The sequence below is a fragment of the Marmota flaviventris genome, chromosome 2, assembly GCF_047511675.1.
Source record: "Marmota flaviventris isolate mMarFla1 chromosome 2, mMarFla1.hap1, whole genome shotgun sequence".
Classification (NCBI taxonomy): domain Eukaryota; kingdom Metazoa; phylum Chordata; class Mammalia; order Rodentia; family Sciuridae; genus Marmota; species Marmota flaviventris.
This window is the reverse complement of record NC_092499.1, coordinates 33,117,102-33,134,734: the sequence shown is the minus strand read 5'-3', so window position 1 is coordinate 33,134,734 and position 17,633 is coordinate 33,117,102. Positions and strand designations below refer to the sequence as shown.

Here is a 17,633-nt window from a genome sequence, read left to right as displayed (position 1 = left end):
ACAGGCCCTTAGGCCCTCTCCTGAGGGCCCTAGAAAGAGGTGTTCAAGAAGGCAGGGGCTGGCCTGGGATGCCAGAAGGTGCAGATAGGGACCCACCTCCAAGCTGGCCCCAGTGTGTCCAGGCACAATCTTGAGGGGACCATCCAATTACAAGTATCCAACAGGATCTCAAAATTACTCATCTGTTTCTGGGCTGGAAAGGGGACTGATGTGTTGTTTGAGCAGATCCAGGGGTTACACCAGGGTCCTCTCTGCTGCCTTGATATTTTTTTTCCAGATTTTCCTGAAGCCACTGGCACAGCGACCAAACCAGAAGAACCAGTGACAGCAGGCACAGAGCCCCCAGGGTAACCACAGCCAGCCACATCAGCCACAGGTATTCCATGGGGGCCTGAACCTCCAGGTCACTGAGGGGCCCACTATCACAGCCAAAAGCTACCCCTCAACAACTAGCCATGTCCCCTGCTCCTCTGAAAAGCAGTTGTAGGCCCCAGCATAATGATATTGGCCAGCCATCACCACTAGGGCTTGGAGACGGGCATCATAGTGGATGGAGCCTGGCTGGTCTGCAGGTAGGTCCTGGCCTTCAAAGATCCAGCGGGCATAGGCCAACTTGGAGGAGAGGTGACAGGGCAGTACCAAGTCTGTGCCCACTACCATTGTGGTGTTTTTCAGCATTCGCCTGACTGTAGCAACAGAGGGGGAAGGTAGCAGAGTCAGTGCAAGTGACCAAGGGCCAGGGAGATGTGATGTGGAAAATCCACCTGAGGACCACAGCCCATCTGGAGGGGAGGGGGCCACAAAAAAGCACACCTTTCTTAGTGCCATGAAGGTCACAAAAGCCTATGGTGTCTGAGATCCCCATGTTCTGAACAAGCAGAGATCTGGCAGAGGAAATGGGTATCAGAAGCTTGGTTCCAACCACCGTATCCACCCACCTTCCTGGTCCCAGCCCTTGCAGAACCTAGCTCACCAGAGTGGCTGGCCACAGACAAACAGTGACTAGTGTTGATGATCCAGGCACAGTAGGAGTCCCTCGCAAGGACACAGTCTGCACATATGTGGTACTTCACAGAGTCTGCCAGGGGCAGCTGGACCAGCTAGGAGCAGGAGCCAGCAAAGAGCAGCTTCTGTGGGAGAAGAGGAGTGAGAGGGTTGGTAGGGCCACATGCATCCCAGGGATGCTCAGACTCCAAGGAGCACAAGCAGGAGAGGTGCCCACATGAGGAAGAGGCAGAAGACAGCGCTGCAAAGGAAGGTGCAAGGTCTCAAGAAAACAGGGAGGCTATGCACACAGAAGGCATGAAACATTTTCTTCCAGTGCCCTTGGCTCTCACAATAGCACCAGCATAGCATAAGGTGTTCTCCGTTTGAATGGTAACTGCCAATCTGAATGTTTACACAACCCCATATTCTTTCTGCCACTACTCCATGTGCTGGGAAACAATTTTAAGTGATAATAGCTGCAAAAGGCAAACAAATCATCGCCCAGAGGATACTGCAAATGTGTATGAAGGTTAAGGAAAAAGACAACACTTCAGGGGACATGGTGGGGTATCAGAGGGTCAGGCCCAAAGCACCACTGGGGACTAGGCAGAAACCAACCCTGGGAGGGCACCATAAACTTGTCAAAGCTGGGGAAGTCTGGTGAGCATGGAGAGTATCTGAGAGGAGGCTGTAAGCAGAGTCCTGGCACCACATAGAGGTGTCTAAAGAAAACATGAGTTTTCTCCAGGACTAATTCTGGGAATGCAGCCCTGCAGGGACCAGGGTATACATAATGCTCCTGTGGAGTGCCAAACCTGTCAGCACACACCCTGACTTCCCAGGCTTGCCCTGAGCTGACTTAGGTGTGCTGAACTGGCCAACCATGCCAGCCTGATTTGGGGATGGTGGAGTGGGTGCAATGGCAGTGCATGAAGTCTAATTAGCTACCTTGCTTGGTGACAGCACAAGGCTTTCCACAGTTTCCTTATTAAACACTTGCAGTTCCTTGATCAGGTGGACCCAAGGCCTCAGGATCACAGCCTTGAGCAGCCAGCCATCTCCTGGAGAAGTCTGGAGAAGGGGGTGTCAATGACAGGGAATGAGGCTCTTGGGTGTCTCCCAGCCCCAGACACACCCAAGAGCTTACCTACCTGTGCCAATGAACAGCACTGTATAGGTGGCTTCATCAAATCCTGTAAACTGCTCGGCCACCAGGTGGGTGAAGTTGGTGTTCTTCATGAGCAGGGGCTGGCCCCATGAAGGCTCCACCTGCTCGTCCATCAGTGGGTGCTTCTTGATGAAGATGAGGGTTCTGTTAGCCAGCTCCAGAGAACTGGTGTGACCATGGTGATGGTGCCACTTGTTGATGCACTGGTAGGGGTAAGGTTATGGACAGAGGAGCTATCAGCAGGTGGGAGGCCACTGGAACTGACAGGGAACACTTCCTGCCCAGAGGACTCACTGGGCCAGGCTGGAGGCTGGGTCCTGGGTCAGTGTAGTGACCCCACTTCTGCACTTCCTCAAAGCACTCCTTGTAGGGACCTTGGAACACCCACTGGATCTCTTCCAACTGGTACTCACAGACTGCAGAAAGGTCCACATTACCCCTGTTGCAATGAGAGAGGGATCTCAAGGGTCAGGTCCAGTGCACACCTTAACATCTCACCCCAGCTCCAGAGATTGCAGGAAGGCAGGGATCAGCACAAAATGCTCATGGGCAGAAGAATATACCAGCAGCCAGATCTAAGGTGCCACCAGGCAGGGCCTTGCCTTCTTTCCCCAGGGGCCTTTAAAAGGGTCAAGTACTCAGTGTTCCAGACACTGACCACCTGGATGTCCCTATAGTACAGCATGGCTCAAGCCCTCTCACCCACATACTGCCCTTGACCTGAACACCTGCTCATCCCCACCCCAGAATTCCTGGCCAACTCACCATCGCATATGAAATACACCAAAGAAGGTGGTCTTGTGCCAGGAGGCACCCTGCACGGTGTGCACAGCCTGCAGCTGGTTGAAATAGAGCTGCTTGTCTGGCACTGAGTACCCCAGCTGTGACTTCAGGAATGTGGTCCACTTCTTCTGCAGTGTGCATGCACCGGCTATGTCACTCTGGCAGATATCAAGGGGATGCAGTGGGTCAGCCACTGCCCAGCCCACAGGGTTCCCAGGGCTCATGCTGGGGGCTCAATACCTTGCAGACACGGGCAACTCGGGCCACCAGCTGCTTGGTACATCAGTCGTATTCAACCACCCTCTCACTGAAGAAGTACACCTTGTTGTCATCCCCTGTGATGCTCCCCACACTCTCAGGGACATAGGCAGAGGCAATGAAGTGGGGCCCTGCGGCAAGGCAAGGAGGGTCAGTCACGAGGTGACAAGGACCTCACAGGTTTCCCACCCTGAGCTTCCCCAGTCCTTCTCCCTGCTCACTGTTGAGCCATAAGGCCTTGTACTCTGCCTTCATGGGGTGATAGGGCCCCATGTTCCGGAGGATGACAGGCTGGGTGCCCAGGAAGTTATTGAGGGTGGCTGAGTACAACTCACCATCTGTGGGAAATGGAAGGACAGTCAGGCCATAAACAATGTGTAGACACCCCAGAGTGTGTCAAGTTCCAAGGGATTCACCCAAAACAGGCACAGCCACTCACCTACAAGAAGGCCAGTGTGGCCCTTAGCTGGGTCATAGGGACACTTCCCCTTCCTGTCATCAAAATCTTCATGCTCCAAAGTGAAGGTGAGCATGTACTAGGGGCAGAGGGAGCCAGTCATGCAGATGAGCATGAGGGCAGGACCCCATACTGGAGGCCAGGGTGGCAGGCAGCCAGGGTGGGGCAGCACTCAGAATGTAGGTGCACTTGGGCTGAAAGGCATAGGTACCACAGACATACAGGTGGGAGGTGTTGTAAGGCTGCAGGAAGGAGATGAAGTTGAAGCACTCCATCTTGGGGATAAAGGGGTCAGTCAGTGAGACCCCTAGGTGAGGGCCACTAGTGCCAAGGCTAAAGAGAGGTCTACCCTCACATGACAGTACTCCACGGAACAGTGCCCTGTGAGGCCCAGGAGGCCAGCAGTGCCTGAGCATCCACCTGGTTGCTCTTCCCTTTCTCAGTACACTCGATCTTCTTCTCAGTTGGTGCCTCCCAGAAGATCTAGTGGACAAGAAATGGTAATGTCATATGTACATGCAGATAAGGATGATACCCTGTGGGAAATCTTGATCCTCATCCTCTGGAAGCTTCTTTCAATAGAGGACAGAAGCCCCTAGCTACCAGCAAGGAGCCCTGACACTTGTCTTCCAAGTCATTCAGGAGGCTGAGACAGAAGTATTGCAAATTCAAGGCCAGCCCTTGCAATGTAGTAAGAACTTGTATGTAAATAAAGTTTGAAAAGGGACTGGGAATGCAGCTCATAACGTGTCCCTGTGTTTATGCTCAAGTACATGGGTATGTTTGGGGGGAGTCCCATACTACCTCATCATGGCATAATCCAGTAAGTGCCATAGAAGAGAAGAGAGAGATTGCTGATCCTGATGGGAGGTGGGAAGGCCTGGGGGCACACTATTTGATGAGATACCATGTGGTTTAACTGGTTCAAATTGTGGTTGCATTCCAAGCTTTCTGAGGAATCTCCATACTGCTTTCCAGAGTGGCTGTACCCATCCAAATTGATTTATTCTAAGCAAGTGTCTTCCCATGTCCTTTAAGTTTAGAGGCATGGTGTTCTATTTCCAAGGATGTCATGCCGCTGTTTAAAATTATTGTTGAAACTCCAAATATGTGTAGCTTTTCATCCACCCTTCCCACATACAAGTAAATGAATATCACAGTATCTCACTGGATCTCCAGTGCCCATATGTGTTTGCAGCTGATGGCAAGGTTGAAGTTTTGTGGCAGAGATCAGACAGCACAGGCTCAGAATGTTTCTCTCCTCCTCATTTCCGATCCTTTTATCATTGGAGATGGAGCCCAGAAGCCTGCTTGAATCCTTAGGTAGTGTGACCCTAGAATATCAGTGGCATTATTTCTCATCTCCATTAGGCACCAATAGCAAAAAAGCAAATTGGGAGCACACTTACAGCATCTGCAGTAGGTCTGAAGTTTGTGTGCATCTGTTGGGCTGCAGTGATGAGATGAATCCTCTTTGTTAATATGTGACTTGCAACTTGAAGGCTCCCCAGTCTCTGGATTATAAAGCAGGTTGCTCTGTGGGCAGCCTTTCAGCCAGAGAACACGTGGAACAGAGCAAGGGCTAATCCTGGGAATGCAAAGAGCACACTGGGATTTTTTTTCCTTTCCCTTTTGGTGGTGACTTTAGGTAACGGCTGCGTCAAAACTGGCTGATTCCATAAAGCCTTGTAAGTAAGGGCTGCTAGAAATGAGAGCACACTGAAGTATGTCAGCAAAAGAAGAACAAGGGGCTGCTCTTGTAACATGCACTCTAGTACCTTGACCCCTCCCCTAAAAAATATAGTTCCCAGTCAGGCGTGGTTGTGCATGCCTCTAATCCTAGTGGCTCTAAAGGCTGAGGCAAGAGGATTGCAAGTTCAAAGCCAGCCTCAGCAAAAGCAAGGTCTTAAGCAACTCAGTGAGACCCTGTTTCTAAATAAAATATGAAAAAGGGCTAGGGATGTGGGTCAGTGGTTAAGTGTCCCTGGGTTCAATCCCCTGTAAAGGGGGGATTTTTTGTGTATGCTAATTATATAGAATAGTGGGTTTGTTGTGGTATATTTGAAAGTGCATATACCACAACTATGGCATAGACAAAGGGGTCAGAGGGAGAGAGGAAGGGGTGCAAGGGGAGGGTACCCTGAATGAAATATATCAATCAGACTATCATGAATCCTATAAAGAAAGAAACTTTCAAGCCTGCCACAGAACTAAGACTCTATCACCAACAGGTAGAGCTGGGGGGTGGGTTATGTCATGTCCCTTTGGCTTGGAAACAAATATTTCTTAACACATTTTCAGAACCTAACACATAAATTGAGACTGAAATAGAAGACAGGAACTTATTGTACTTGATCATGACCTGTTGGCATATTACTTAAGATCTATTGATTCCCTTCTTCTATAATTCCATAGTCATGAAGAAAATTGGAATCATTTTGTTAAAAGCTAGAATGCTAGGTAGTGCTTGCCCTGGAAAAAATGTACCAGAATTTGTGCCTCAAAGGAGTGGAGTGGAGTTACAGCTACAAACCTGTTTTCTCTGATATCCATTTCTAGTAAATTGTTTTCACACTATTTGAGCATCTCTTAATTAATTGGTAAAATGAATTTCTGAGCAGAATTGCACTGTGGTCTGATAAGCCAGAAAATCCTCTCTTATTCACCCCTCACAAACACTCTGTTTAGCATTTTTACAAGGATTATCCCCTCTTCAAAGTTGAAGAATGATTGTTGTTTTTATTTTATCAATCCACATATTTTAAACAAGTTTTTTTTCTGTTTTGTTTTATGCCTGAAATTGAACCCAAGGGCACTTAACCACTGAGCTATATCCTCAGCCCTTTTTCTATTTTATTTAGAGACAGGGTCTCTCTAAATTGCTGAGGCTGGCTTTGAATTTGCAATCCACTTACCTCAGCCTTCAGAGCTGCCGGGATTACAGGAGTGTACCACTGCACCCAGCTAAATGTAACTTCTTAATTCCACTTCTACACATGGGTATATAAAGTCAATGTGACCTCAACTGATGTAACCTGCAGATTAGCCATGAAATGGTAAAAACAAACAAGATTGGTGTCTATTTAAGGAAATGGTTAGACAGGTCATCACTTTTCAGTTTGTCTTTGGTTAGCATATACAGTTTCAGCAAGAATCTTGCAGTTTCTGATGTAAGTTCTTGCCATGAATTTTTATTGGGGGGGGGGGGGCAGGGATAGGAGCTGGTATTTTCACACTAAAGCCTGCTGTCTGTTGTGTGAATAATCCCCAGTTTTTTTTTTCTTTTGCATTTGACTGTGCAGATGACATAAAAACATTTTGTGAATTGGAAAGTATGATCACATTCCCCCTCAGGTTACATTGAGGCACAGATTCCTAGTGAATCTAGTTTATGGCTGCACTTTTTGGGGAGATGAAGTATTTTTGCTCTGAAGGATGCTGCAGCCACTTTTCAAGTGGGAAAAAAGTCATCTCTAATACATGGGAAATTTTTCACTACCTAAGAGGAAGGGAGTTGGAAAACAGCCTTTTTCTTTTTCTTTTTTTCCTTTTTCTTTCTTCTTTTTGTACCTGGGATTGAACTCAGTGGCACTTAACTACTGAGCCACATCCCAGCCCCGTCCATTTTGTATTTTATTTAGAGACAGGTTTTCCCTGACTTGCTTAAGGCCTTGCTAAGTTGTTGAGGCTGGCATTGAACTTGCCGACTTCCTGCCTCAGCCTGCTGAGCTGCTGGGATTACAGGCATGCCCAGCTAGGGAGCAGCTTTAAGTCACAGAGACATTTGATCCACATATTTGTGTGAGTTAGGGTCTTATTAGAGACATTTAAAAAATAGTTTTTAAGTTGTAGATGAACTCAATATCATTATCTGGTTTATGTATTTTTATGTGGTGCTGAGGATTGAACCCCAGTGCCTCACTTGTGCTAGGCAAGCACTCTACCACTGAGCCACAACTCCATCCCACAAATTAATTTATTAAAGCTCAGCTTTTCCTTCTGTCAAGTGGAGTACTACCAACATACTTCACAGGGTTGCAAAGAGGAGTTAGAAAAAGTGCTTAGAAGAATATATTCTCTATAATCCTTAGATGTTGTGATTAATGTATCATGCATGATTTCAACTGGCTTACATCATAAAACACAGCTAAAAAGGGTGAACTGAATATCCCCCAGTGGTAGAAAGTGGTAGAAAATGCAAATCAAAACCACCCTAAGATACCATCTCACTCCAGTTAAATTGGCAGCCATTATGAAGTCAAACAATAACAAGTGCTGGCGAGGATGCGGGGAAAAGGGTACACTTGTACACTGCTGGTGGGACTGCAAATTGGTGCAGCCAATTTGGAAAGCAGTATGGAGATTTCTTGGAAAGCTGGGAATGGAGCCACCATTTGACCCAGCTATTCCCCTTCTCGGTCTATTCCCTAAAGACCTAAAAAGAGCATGCTACAGGGACACTGCTACATCGATGTTCATAGCAGCACAATTCACAATAGCAAGACTGTGGAACCAACCTAGATGCCCTTCAATAGATGAATGGATAAAAAAAAATGTGGCATTTATACACAATGGAGTATTACTCTGCATTAAAAAATGACAAAATCATAGAATTTACAGGGAAATGGATGGCACTAGAGCAGATTATGCTAAGTGAAGCTAGCCAATCCCTAAAAAACAAATGCCAAATGTCTTCTTTGATATAAGGAGAGTAACTAAGAACAGAGTAGGATCGAAGAGCACGAGAAGAAGATTAACATTAAACAGGGATGGGAGGTGGGTGGGAAAGGGAGAGAGAATAGAAATTGCATGGAAATGGAAGGTCCCTCAGAGTTATACAAAAGTACATACAAGAGGAAGTGAGGGGAAAGGGAAAAATAATACAAGGGGGACAAATGAATGTCAGTAGAGGGGGCAGAGAGAGAAGAGGGGAGGGGAGGGGAGGGGAGGGGGGATAGTAGAGAATAGGAAAGGCAGCAGAACACAACAGACACTAGTATGGCAATATGTAAATCAATGGATGTGTAACTGATGTAATTCTGCAATCTGTATATGGGGTAAAAATGGGAGCTCATAACCCACTTGAATCAAAGTGTGAAATATGATATATCAAGAACTATGTAATGTTTTGAACAGCCAACAATAAAAAAAAATAAATTAAAAAAAAAAGAATTAGATAAACTTGAAAGTGAGATACCTATATAAGAAATTAATATACTAGATTTGCCCAACAAAAAAAAATCTGGACTTTAATGGGTTGTGTTCTAAAACTGATGAACAAGGAAAAAAAACTGGCTGTGATCAGAGAAAAAAAAAAATGCACTTTGACACATTTTGGAGTCTTGATACATTCTTACTCTGGAGTCCTGATACATTCTTACTCAGATGGTGAATGGGGTTCTGTATGCCCCTCCTATGGTCCATGATGGTTTTGCTAGGTTTGTATCTAGTAGGAGTACAGGTAGAGCAGCACATGATGCAGTCTCAGGGCCAGGCTGTATTTATCCACATTATCTGGGCAAAGACCTGAGGTTCCTGGGGGAGGAAACAAACACTAGCTGATAAAGTTTGGTGGTACTAAGCATGATTCCAGAGAAAGCAATGCTCCCCAGCTAGCTGGTGACAGATTCCTGCTTGCTCTTCCTTTAAGCCAAGAGATGAGCAGAGGTTGATGGGCAGGGAGTGGGGCGAGTTTGATTCTTCCTCATGGCTTTATCATTGTGAAATAGGTTAGGGAGATTGTTATTTGGACTTTTATGATATTTCTGTACCCCATAATGATCGAATCTGTGCTAGACAGATTGATGGCACTCCATAAATAGAGATGGACCCCACCTTACGATGGGTTGACTTAAAATATTTCAACTTTACAGTGATGTGAGAGCAGATCTTGGCAATCACTCTGTTTTTTTTTTTTCACTTTGAGTTCAATATTCAGTGAATTCCATGAGCTTTACCACACTGTGTTATAAATTGAGCTCTGTGCTGGGCACAGGGATGCAGGCCTGCATCTGTAATCCCAGCAGCTTGGGAGGCTGAAGCAGGAAGATCACAAGTTCGAGTCCAGCTTTACCAACTTGGCAAGGCCCTAAGCAACTCAGTACAACTCTGTCTCTAAATAAAATACAAAATAGGGATGAGATGTGGTTCAGTGGTTGAGCACCCCTGAGTTCAATCTCCAGTACCCCCTCGCGACAAAAAGAGGCATGGTGTCAGTGATTTTGCTCTGCAGTAGACTCACACCACTGGTGTTTGTTTAAGGCAAGCTAGGCTGAGATTTGATATTTGGTGGGTTAAGTGTATTGAATTCATTTTCAATACAATGTTTTTAACTTCCTGTGGGCATCCTTTTATTGTAGGTTGAAGAGCACGATTATTGGTTGGTGGCTTGAGGATTGGGGGACAACCTCTAAATGTTTATGTCATCTATAGAAAAGCAAAGAATTGAAATAAACCAGTCTGTGCTTTAGTTACATATTAAAAATTCTTGATGTGCCATATGCTGGTAAACGTATAACAAATTATTGCTGTAATGACTGATAACACTCAGTTTGGAACTGGGGAGACATGTTAGCATATGACTCTTTGGAGCCAGTACAAGCTTATAAACTCACACAAATAATTAATACCACTTGTGTGCTGGGTACTGTGCTAAGTGGTTTAGGTATATTTGTTCATTTAAACATCACTGTAACTTTTTGGTACCAGGGATTGAACCCTGGGGAACTTAACCACAGAGCCACATCCCCAGCTCTTGCTAAGTAAGTTGCTTAGGGCCTTGCTAAGTTGCTGAGCTGGTTTGAACTTGCAGTCTTCCTGCCTAAGCCTCCAGAGCTGCAGGGATTACTGGTGTGTGTCACCATGCCTGGCATAGAACCTCCTTTGAAAAGAGAAAACTGAAGTTCATAGAGTTCAAGAAGCTAGCCCAAGGTTACATGAGTTGTAAGTGACAGAATTTTCATGAGGACCCACACAGCCTGGCTTCAGTGTTCATGCTGTGGACTCAAAACTATACTGTCACCTCTCAGCAAAATTTCAACGTTGCTAATTTGAAGTTTCCTTAAGTTAGAAAAAGTCACACAAGAGCACAGTCTAAACCAGAGCTAAACTTGACTAAATCCTCTTGCTCTGTCCCATTTGCAAGCAGGTGCAGCTGTAGGTGGGGGAAATAGGTTCCTTCCTCCTCTTGAGAGTCCAGAATTACCTGTTAAAAGCCACACACTCCTCCTGGCTGTGTCTTCTCTCCCATAGGCATCCCCCTTTCCCCAGAATGTGCCAAGCATACATCACTCTCTTCACACAGGAGTCTCCAAGGGCCTCCAAAAGCATAATTAAATTTTACCTTAGGGCTGATTTTCTCCCTGGAATCAGCCACTGTGGAATTCTGAGGAAACAAACACTTGTCTTTATCACATTGTTTACTCTATATAAGCCATTTTATTTTATTTTATTCTTGTACCAGGGATTGAACCCAATGGTGTTTAACCACTGAGCCACATCCCCAGCACTTTTCTTGTATTTTATTTTGAGATAGGGACTCGCTGAGTTGCCTAAAGCCTCACTATATTGCTGAGACTAGCCTCGAAGTTGCCATCCTCCTCCCTCAGCCCCCTGAGCTGCTGGAATTACAGGTATGCACCACCACCCCCCCAGCACATCCCCAGCCCCCTCCATCGCTCACACACTCATACTCCACCCCAACTGTACACTTTTGAGTTATTTCTCAAGCTACCCCCTAGGGCCCTCTTCTTCATAGGAGTGCTCCTTTTGTCACCAAATAATGTAGATCAGTGCCTTGAAAATGAAAATGTCTTAATTTGAAGATTATTTTTCCCTTTCATCATTCTAGGCAAAGAAATGGCATTTCTTCTCACTGTGAACCATCAGGATGCTGCAATGTAGGAAACATTCTTTGTTGATATTTTGTTCTCTCAGTGGAATCATTGTAGATATTTGTACCACGTCATTCTGGGTTGTGTTATCCATCTGGGATACACTGCGGAGGATGGACATGGTCAGGAAGAAAAGGGCAGTGGTGTCCATGGCTCATCTATGCCTAATAGTGGACCGTCATAGTGGCCTGCAGCAAAGGGTAGATCTATTGCACCTCTGAAGGGTGCACAGCTGCCTACAGATTGACCTGTGACTGTTTCTTACCCTGAAGTGTACAGGGTAGACCAGGCACAGTGGTGCATGCCTGTCATCCCAGCATCTCAGGAGGCTGAAGCAGGAGGATCACAAGTTCAAGGCCAACCTCAGAAACTTCCAAGCATCCCAGTGAGACCCTATCTCTAAACAAAATACAAAATAGTGCTGAGGATGTGGCTCAGTGGTCAAGTGCCCCTGAGTTCAATCCAGGGTTACCCCAGTCCCTAAAAAAAAAAGAGCTGCTGGAAAGGGTTTGGCATCTTTCTCACTCTGGGTAACATGACTGTCGTGTCAGATTTTAGCCTCACATCAGTGATGCCCAGGCAGATTTATCTATTGATGGTCATCTTGCATGCCCCCAATTGTAGCCTGTCTTCTGTCTTTTGCATAGCTCAGTCCTGCACCATCAATGCTGCTTGATGTTGATAGTGACCATGAAATAATAAGAAGGTCAGGCATGATCTAGGTGGGTACATGCACACTTGGTGGCTAAAAGTTTTCATGGCTCTGTGTGTATTCATAAAGGACCATGAAGGTGTCAAGAGCATTGATTTTGAGGTTATAAATTAAATCTGGTGGGTAGGAAAATTTGCACACATAGAAACTATAAATAATGAAAATTGAATGTCTCTCTCCCTGTGTGTGCAGCTGGAAAGAGGAACCACTTTTGTGATGCAGTTAAAAATCCCTCACCTACCAATTTATAACACTTTAGCTTTGGCTAAATCTCTAATTTCTCTTATCCTTCTGTAAAATGGAAGGATACTATAGGGATTTATGAGCATTAAATAATTTGATGGCCTTAGAATGGTAGGTAGTTGATATATATGTGTGTCCCCTGCATAAATAGTATTATTTTGGTGGATGTGGGTGGTGGTGATGGTGACATGAGCCTTGGAGACATTAAGCATCAACCTCAGCATCCTAATATTGAAAGGAATAATGTTTCTGGGTATTCTGGTTTATTTTTCACTTAGTACATACTATAATAACTATTTGGAAGACTATTGTGAGCATTCAATAAAATAACCTGCTGGATAGATTTTGGTCATCTTTGAATCCCAATACAATTGGGAGCTGTTTCACAGTCATGGAATAGTATAGATGTTGCTTATCATTTTCCTTCTGATTATAAGTATCACCTAAGCTATGTATTTTTTTTTTTTTTTTAGTATTGAGGGTGGAACCCAGGGCCTTGCATGTGCTAGGCAAGTGCTCTACCACTGAGATGCATCCCCAGCCTATTCTGATTCTCCTTCTTCTTATTATTATTATTTTGAGACAGGGTCTTCCCAAGTTGCTGAGGCTGGCCTGAAATGTGTCATCCTACTGCCTCAGCCTCCCAAGATGCTAAGATTATAGGTATGTGCCACTGTGACCAGCAAGAAACACAAGTTTTTTTTTGTACCAGGAATTGAACTCAGGGTGCATTTTATCCACTGATCCACATCTCCAGTCCTTTTATATATTTTATTTAGAGACAGGGAATTGCTGAATTGCTTAGGGTCTCACTAAGTTAATGAGGCTGGCTTCAAACTTTCAATCCTCCCCCATCAGACTCCCAAACTGCTGGGAATATAGGTGTAAACCACTGTGCCTGACACGAAATAGAAATTTCATGGATGTTATCTTTCCATGAGAATTTTAAAGTTCCTCACTACTTGGCATATTATAGTTCTTGTTAATAGTGATTATCAATATTTTATATTATGCCAGTCATTCATGATAGAGTTGATTTGTCTGTAGGGAGACATATGGCAATGTTTTGCTTGTCACAATTATGCAGAGGTGCTACTACCATTAAGTAAGTACATTAAGTAAGTAGATGACAGGGACACTGCTAAACCTCCTGCAATGCACACGCCATGCCTCACAGCTGGGACAGCCCAGAATGTGAATAGTGCCAGGGCTGAAGCACTCTGCACTAACTGAAAGCTCCTTGGAAGCAGCACTGTGTCCTACTCCCTGTCCTGAGCCCTGGCATGGGTCCCTATCAGATCTACCTTGGGTCCTCAGGTACCTCCTGAGTTACATAGTCTACAAATACACTTAGCCCCTGTGTTTAGCATTTCTGCAGATTAATGTTGTGACTTCTAGATTTCAGGATTCATCCACAGCCATTTTAAATATTTTATTCAGGACAGGGTCTCACTGAATTGATTAGGGCCTCGCTAAGTTGCTGAGGCTGGCCTTGAACTCATGATCCTCCTGCCTCAGCCTTTTAGATGCTGGTATGACAGGTGTGTGCCACCATGCCCATCTCTCTTCTGTTTTTATTTTACATTTTTGATGACAGAGATTTAACACAGGGCCTTGGACATACACATATAACATACACTATAAATATAATTTTATCTTTTTAAAAATATTAATCTCATAATATAACGGACATTAGGGAAAAAAACAGTATAAACACAGCTCAAAGCACTGTCCGTGGACTGCCCTCGCTCTCAAAACTGTTGGTCCCCAGGCAAGCGAGTACAGAAAGTGAGAGAGTTCAGAAACTTGGGAAGCCATGGGCCAGTGCTTGGTGGTTTCTGTTCTCTGTGGGTATCTTTCTTCACCATATTCAAGAATATGAATTTTGTAACACCAAGTAGTACATTGGGCACGGTAAACTTGCCAGGGAACTTTTATGAATACTTTAGAAAATTTAGGAGTCAGAACTGGTTTCTAAGTTGGAAGATGATTGCTACTGCTTACTCAGGGTTGTTTTCTACTTAGTTTTTGTGCATACTAGTCTCAGTAGCATTCCCAGTGTTCCCATGAAGCCCTATTGTCTGATTTGGGGGCTTGATGCAGACATGCAGGCCACACAGACTATAAATTTTCTGGAAGCCTTGTGCCAAGGAACTTCCTTTTTGATATTAATGCACTGATTGGGTTAAGGCTCTCATAGCCCAGTCATTTCACCTCTACACTTTCTTACATTGTCTCACACATGAGCTTTTGGGAGACACCTAAAACTTCAATTTTGATTAACACGAGCTTATTTCAAAGTTGTCATAGATGTGATTCAATACTTGGGTTTTCCTATTATATGAATTTTTAGATGTAATAATACTGTAGTCTGATATAAAGATGGATAGGTAAACAAGGGTCTCACTATAACTACTAAAACTGTGGATTGGGTTGCCATGATGCTGCTTGCAGTTACAGCCAGTGTGGAAATGAAGCCTCTGTTTGGAAATGAACTTTTTCTGGAACAAGCCCTGCCCCTTATTTCATGTATTGTTTCTGCCTGGTGTCATACCACTCAATCAGGACTGAGTAGTTTGTACAGAGAACTTTAGGCACTGCTCCTCTACCCAGTAGCAATGCATGGTTGTTTCAGAAGCACAGAGAGCCCACATTTGGATCCCCAGTTTTAGCAGCTATTGACATTTAGGTGTCTTAAGTGCACATTTATGTCTCTTTCCCAATCTTACCCTGTCACGTCCTACCCCCAGTCTTCTGCTTATTTTATGGTTTTCTCCTTTCATTCACCTTTTGGTTTATTCTGATCCAAATTCTTTCCTAAATTTATTAGAATTTTTGGTAATTTTTTGTCTTTGTGTGTGTATGTGGGAGTGTATTATAGGTTTTGTTTTTATTTATTTGTTTTATTTTGGTGGCAATAAAAAAGAAATCCAGAGACAATTACAATAATAGTAAAACAGGAACACTTACAAGCTCCAGATGCAAGGCACAGTGAACTATGCCTTACATCAGAGTGAATCTGTCACCCCCTATTTTTTTTGTTTATACACTTCAGTGAAGGAAATAGAGATATGTTTAATGTCTTCAATTAGATTTTTACCTTCCAGAAAGTAAGCTCATTATGGTATTAAAAGAATTTCTTATAAAATCCAGGACACAAATACACAAGATTTCTCCTATTCATATTTAAAGCTTGAAAAACATTAAGTGTGCTGTATAACAGAAAGGAAGTTTCAACAGGGTGTTTTTAACCATTTAAATTTTTTTCTTTCTATAATGTATGTTGTGGGAAGGGACACTTCAACAATTGTTTTCTGGTCACACATAAAACAATTCTACCTAGCTCTAGGTTACTGAAACTTGACTCACTCAACTAGTTCTCAGTGCACTCTCTATGCATTGTTCCCTGTTGAAGTAGCCCTAAGCAGAGGCAAGGAAAACACACTTTCGTTGGAAAGTATTCACCGAGCTTCCAAAAAACTCAGATCTCCTCAGGAGATGCAAAGAGTCAATCACACACTGTTGACTGAGTTCATCCTGACAGGAATTCCCTACCCACCCAGGCTAAGGACACTCCTTTTTGTGTTCTTTTTATCAATCTACATCCTGACTCAGCTGGGGAACCTCCTTATTCTGGTCACCGTCTGGACAGACCCACAGCTCCACGCCCGCCCCATGTATATCTTCCTTGGTGTTCTCTCCCTCATCGACATGGGCATCTCCTCCATCATTGTCCCTCGCCTCATGATGAATTTCAGGTCAGCCATCAAACCCATCCTGTTCGCTGGCTGTGTGGCTCAACTTTATTTCTATCACTTTCTGGGAAGCACCCAGTGCTTCCTCTACACCTTGATGGCCTACGACAGGTACCTGGCAATATGCCGGCCCTTGCGCTACCCTGTGCTCATGACTGCTAAGCTCAGTACCTTGCTTGCATCTGGGGCTTGGGTGGCCGGTTCCATTCATGGGGCTCTCCAGGCCATTCTAACCTTCCGCCTGCCCTATTGTGGTCCCAACCGGGTGGATTACTTCTTCTGTGACATTCCTGCCGTTCTGAGGCTGGCCTGTGCTGATACCACAGTCAACGAGCTGGTGACCTTTGTGGACATTGGGGTGGTGGTTGCCAGCTGTTTCTCTCTGATCCTCCTCTCCTACATTCAGATCATTAGAGCCATCCTCAGAATCCGTACAGCCGATGGGCGCCGCCGGGCCTTCTCAACCTGTGGGGCCCATGTAACTGTGGTCACCGTGTACTACGTGCCCTGTGCCTTCATCTACCTGAGGCCTGGGACCAATAGTCCCCTGGATGGGGCAGCTGCTCTGTTCCCCACGGCCATCACCCCTTTCCTCAATCCCCTCATCTACACTCTGCGGAACCAAGAGGTGAAGCTAGCCCTGAAGAGAATGATAGGAGGCCCGAGAACCAAGAGCAAGGTTTGAAATGGTCTATCTCCCACTGGGAAAATCTCCACAGTACGAAATTATTCTAATGTTTAGGTTTAGTGAGTGCCGGGGTCCAGCCCCAGTGCAGGGAGTGGGGTTCCAGGGGTCCTGAAGGAAGAGTGGTGTTGGCTAAAGAAGAGTTGGGACCACAAGTTGCAAGTTACAGCAGCCTCCAGAAGAAATCTCTGCTGCCCCTGGAGGGACCTTTATTTTTATACCTTTTTTACAGGTGTTTTTTCAGGTAGTTAATGGATGGCTTCAAAGCCCGAAACTTTTTTGGTTTACATCATTTTCAAGAGTTACAGTCTTTTCTGACATACATTGATTACCTCAGATATTGAGTACATTGTTCAAAATATTTTTCTGTAACCTAAGTCAATCATAATTAAGCTTTTTAGGTTTTCACCTCAATCTCTAGGTGCTAGGCAACACAACTAGACTACATGACTCCTGACATATTATTCACTTCTAACTTTAAAGCATACCTATAATTATTTCATTAACTTTTAACTTTAAAGCATACTTATGATTATTGGTAAGCTTTCTTACTTTTAAACTAAAATCCCAGTAAAACACACTTAAAATAATGAAAGTCTATTATTTAAAAGCCTACTACTCTGAAGTGCCTCTAAAATACATGTATGTTAATTTTACATTATTCTACTTTTAATTTCCAAGGTAATTTTCTTT

At 44.5% G+C, this 17,633-nt stretch overlaps 1 protein-coding gene and 1 pseudogene across 1 annotated transcript; one reads left to right on the top strand and one right to left on the bottom strand.

The window, feature by feature from the left end:
* Positions 1–43: 43 nt before the first annotated feature.
* Positions 44–11,696, bottom strand: LOC114080780 (semaphorin-4C-like; annotated as a pseudogene).
* Positions 11,697–15,998: 4,302 nt separating this feature from the next.
* Or10g3 (olfactory receptor family 10 subfamily G member 3) lies at positions 15,999–16,940 on the top strand. Its single transcript, XM_027922345.2, has one exon. The coding sequence runs from the start codon at positions 15,999–16,001 to the stop codon at positions 16,938–16,940; it is 942 nt and encodes a 313-aa protein (XP_027778146.2).
* Positions 16,941–17,633: the final 693 nt, after the last annotated feature.

Excerpts from the sequence above, each read along its gene's own strand:
- Or10g3 (XM_027922345.2), top strand. The coding sequence starts at position 15,999 with ATGCAAAGAGTCAATCACACACTGTTGACTGAGTTCATCCTGACAGGA.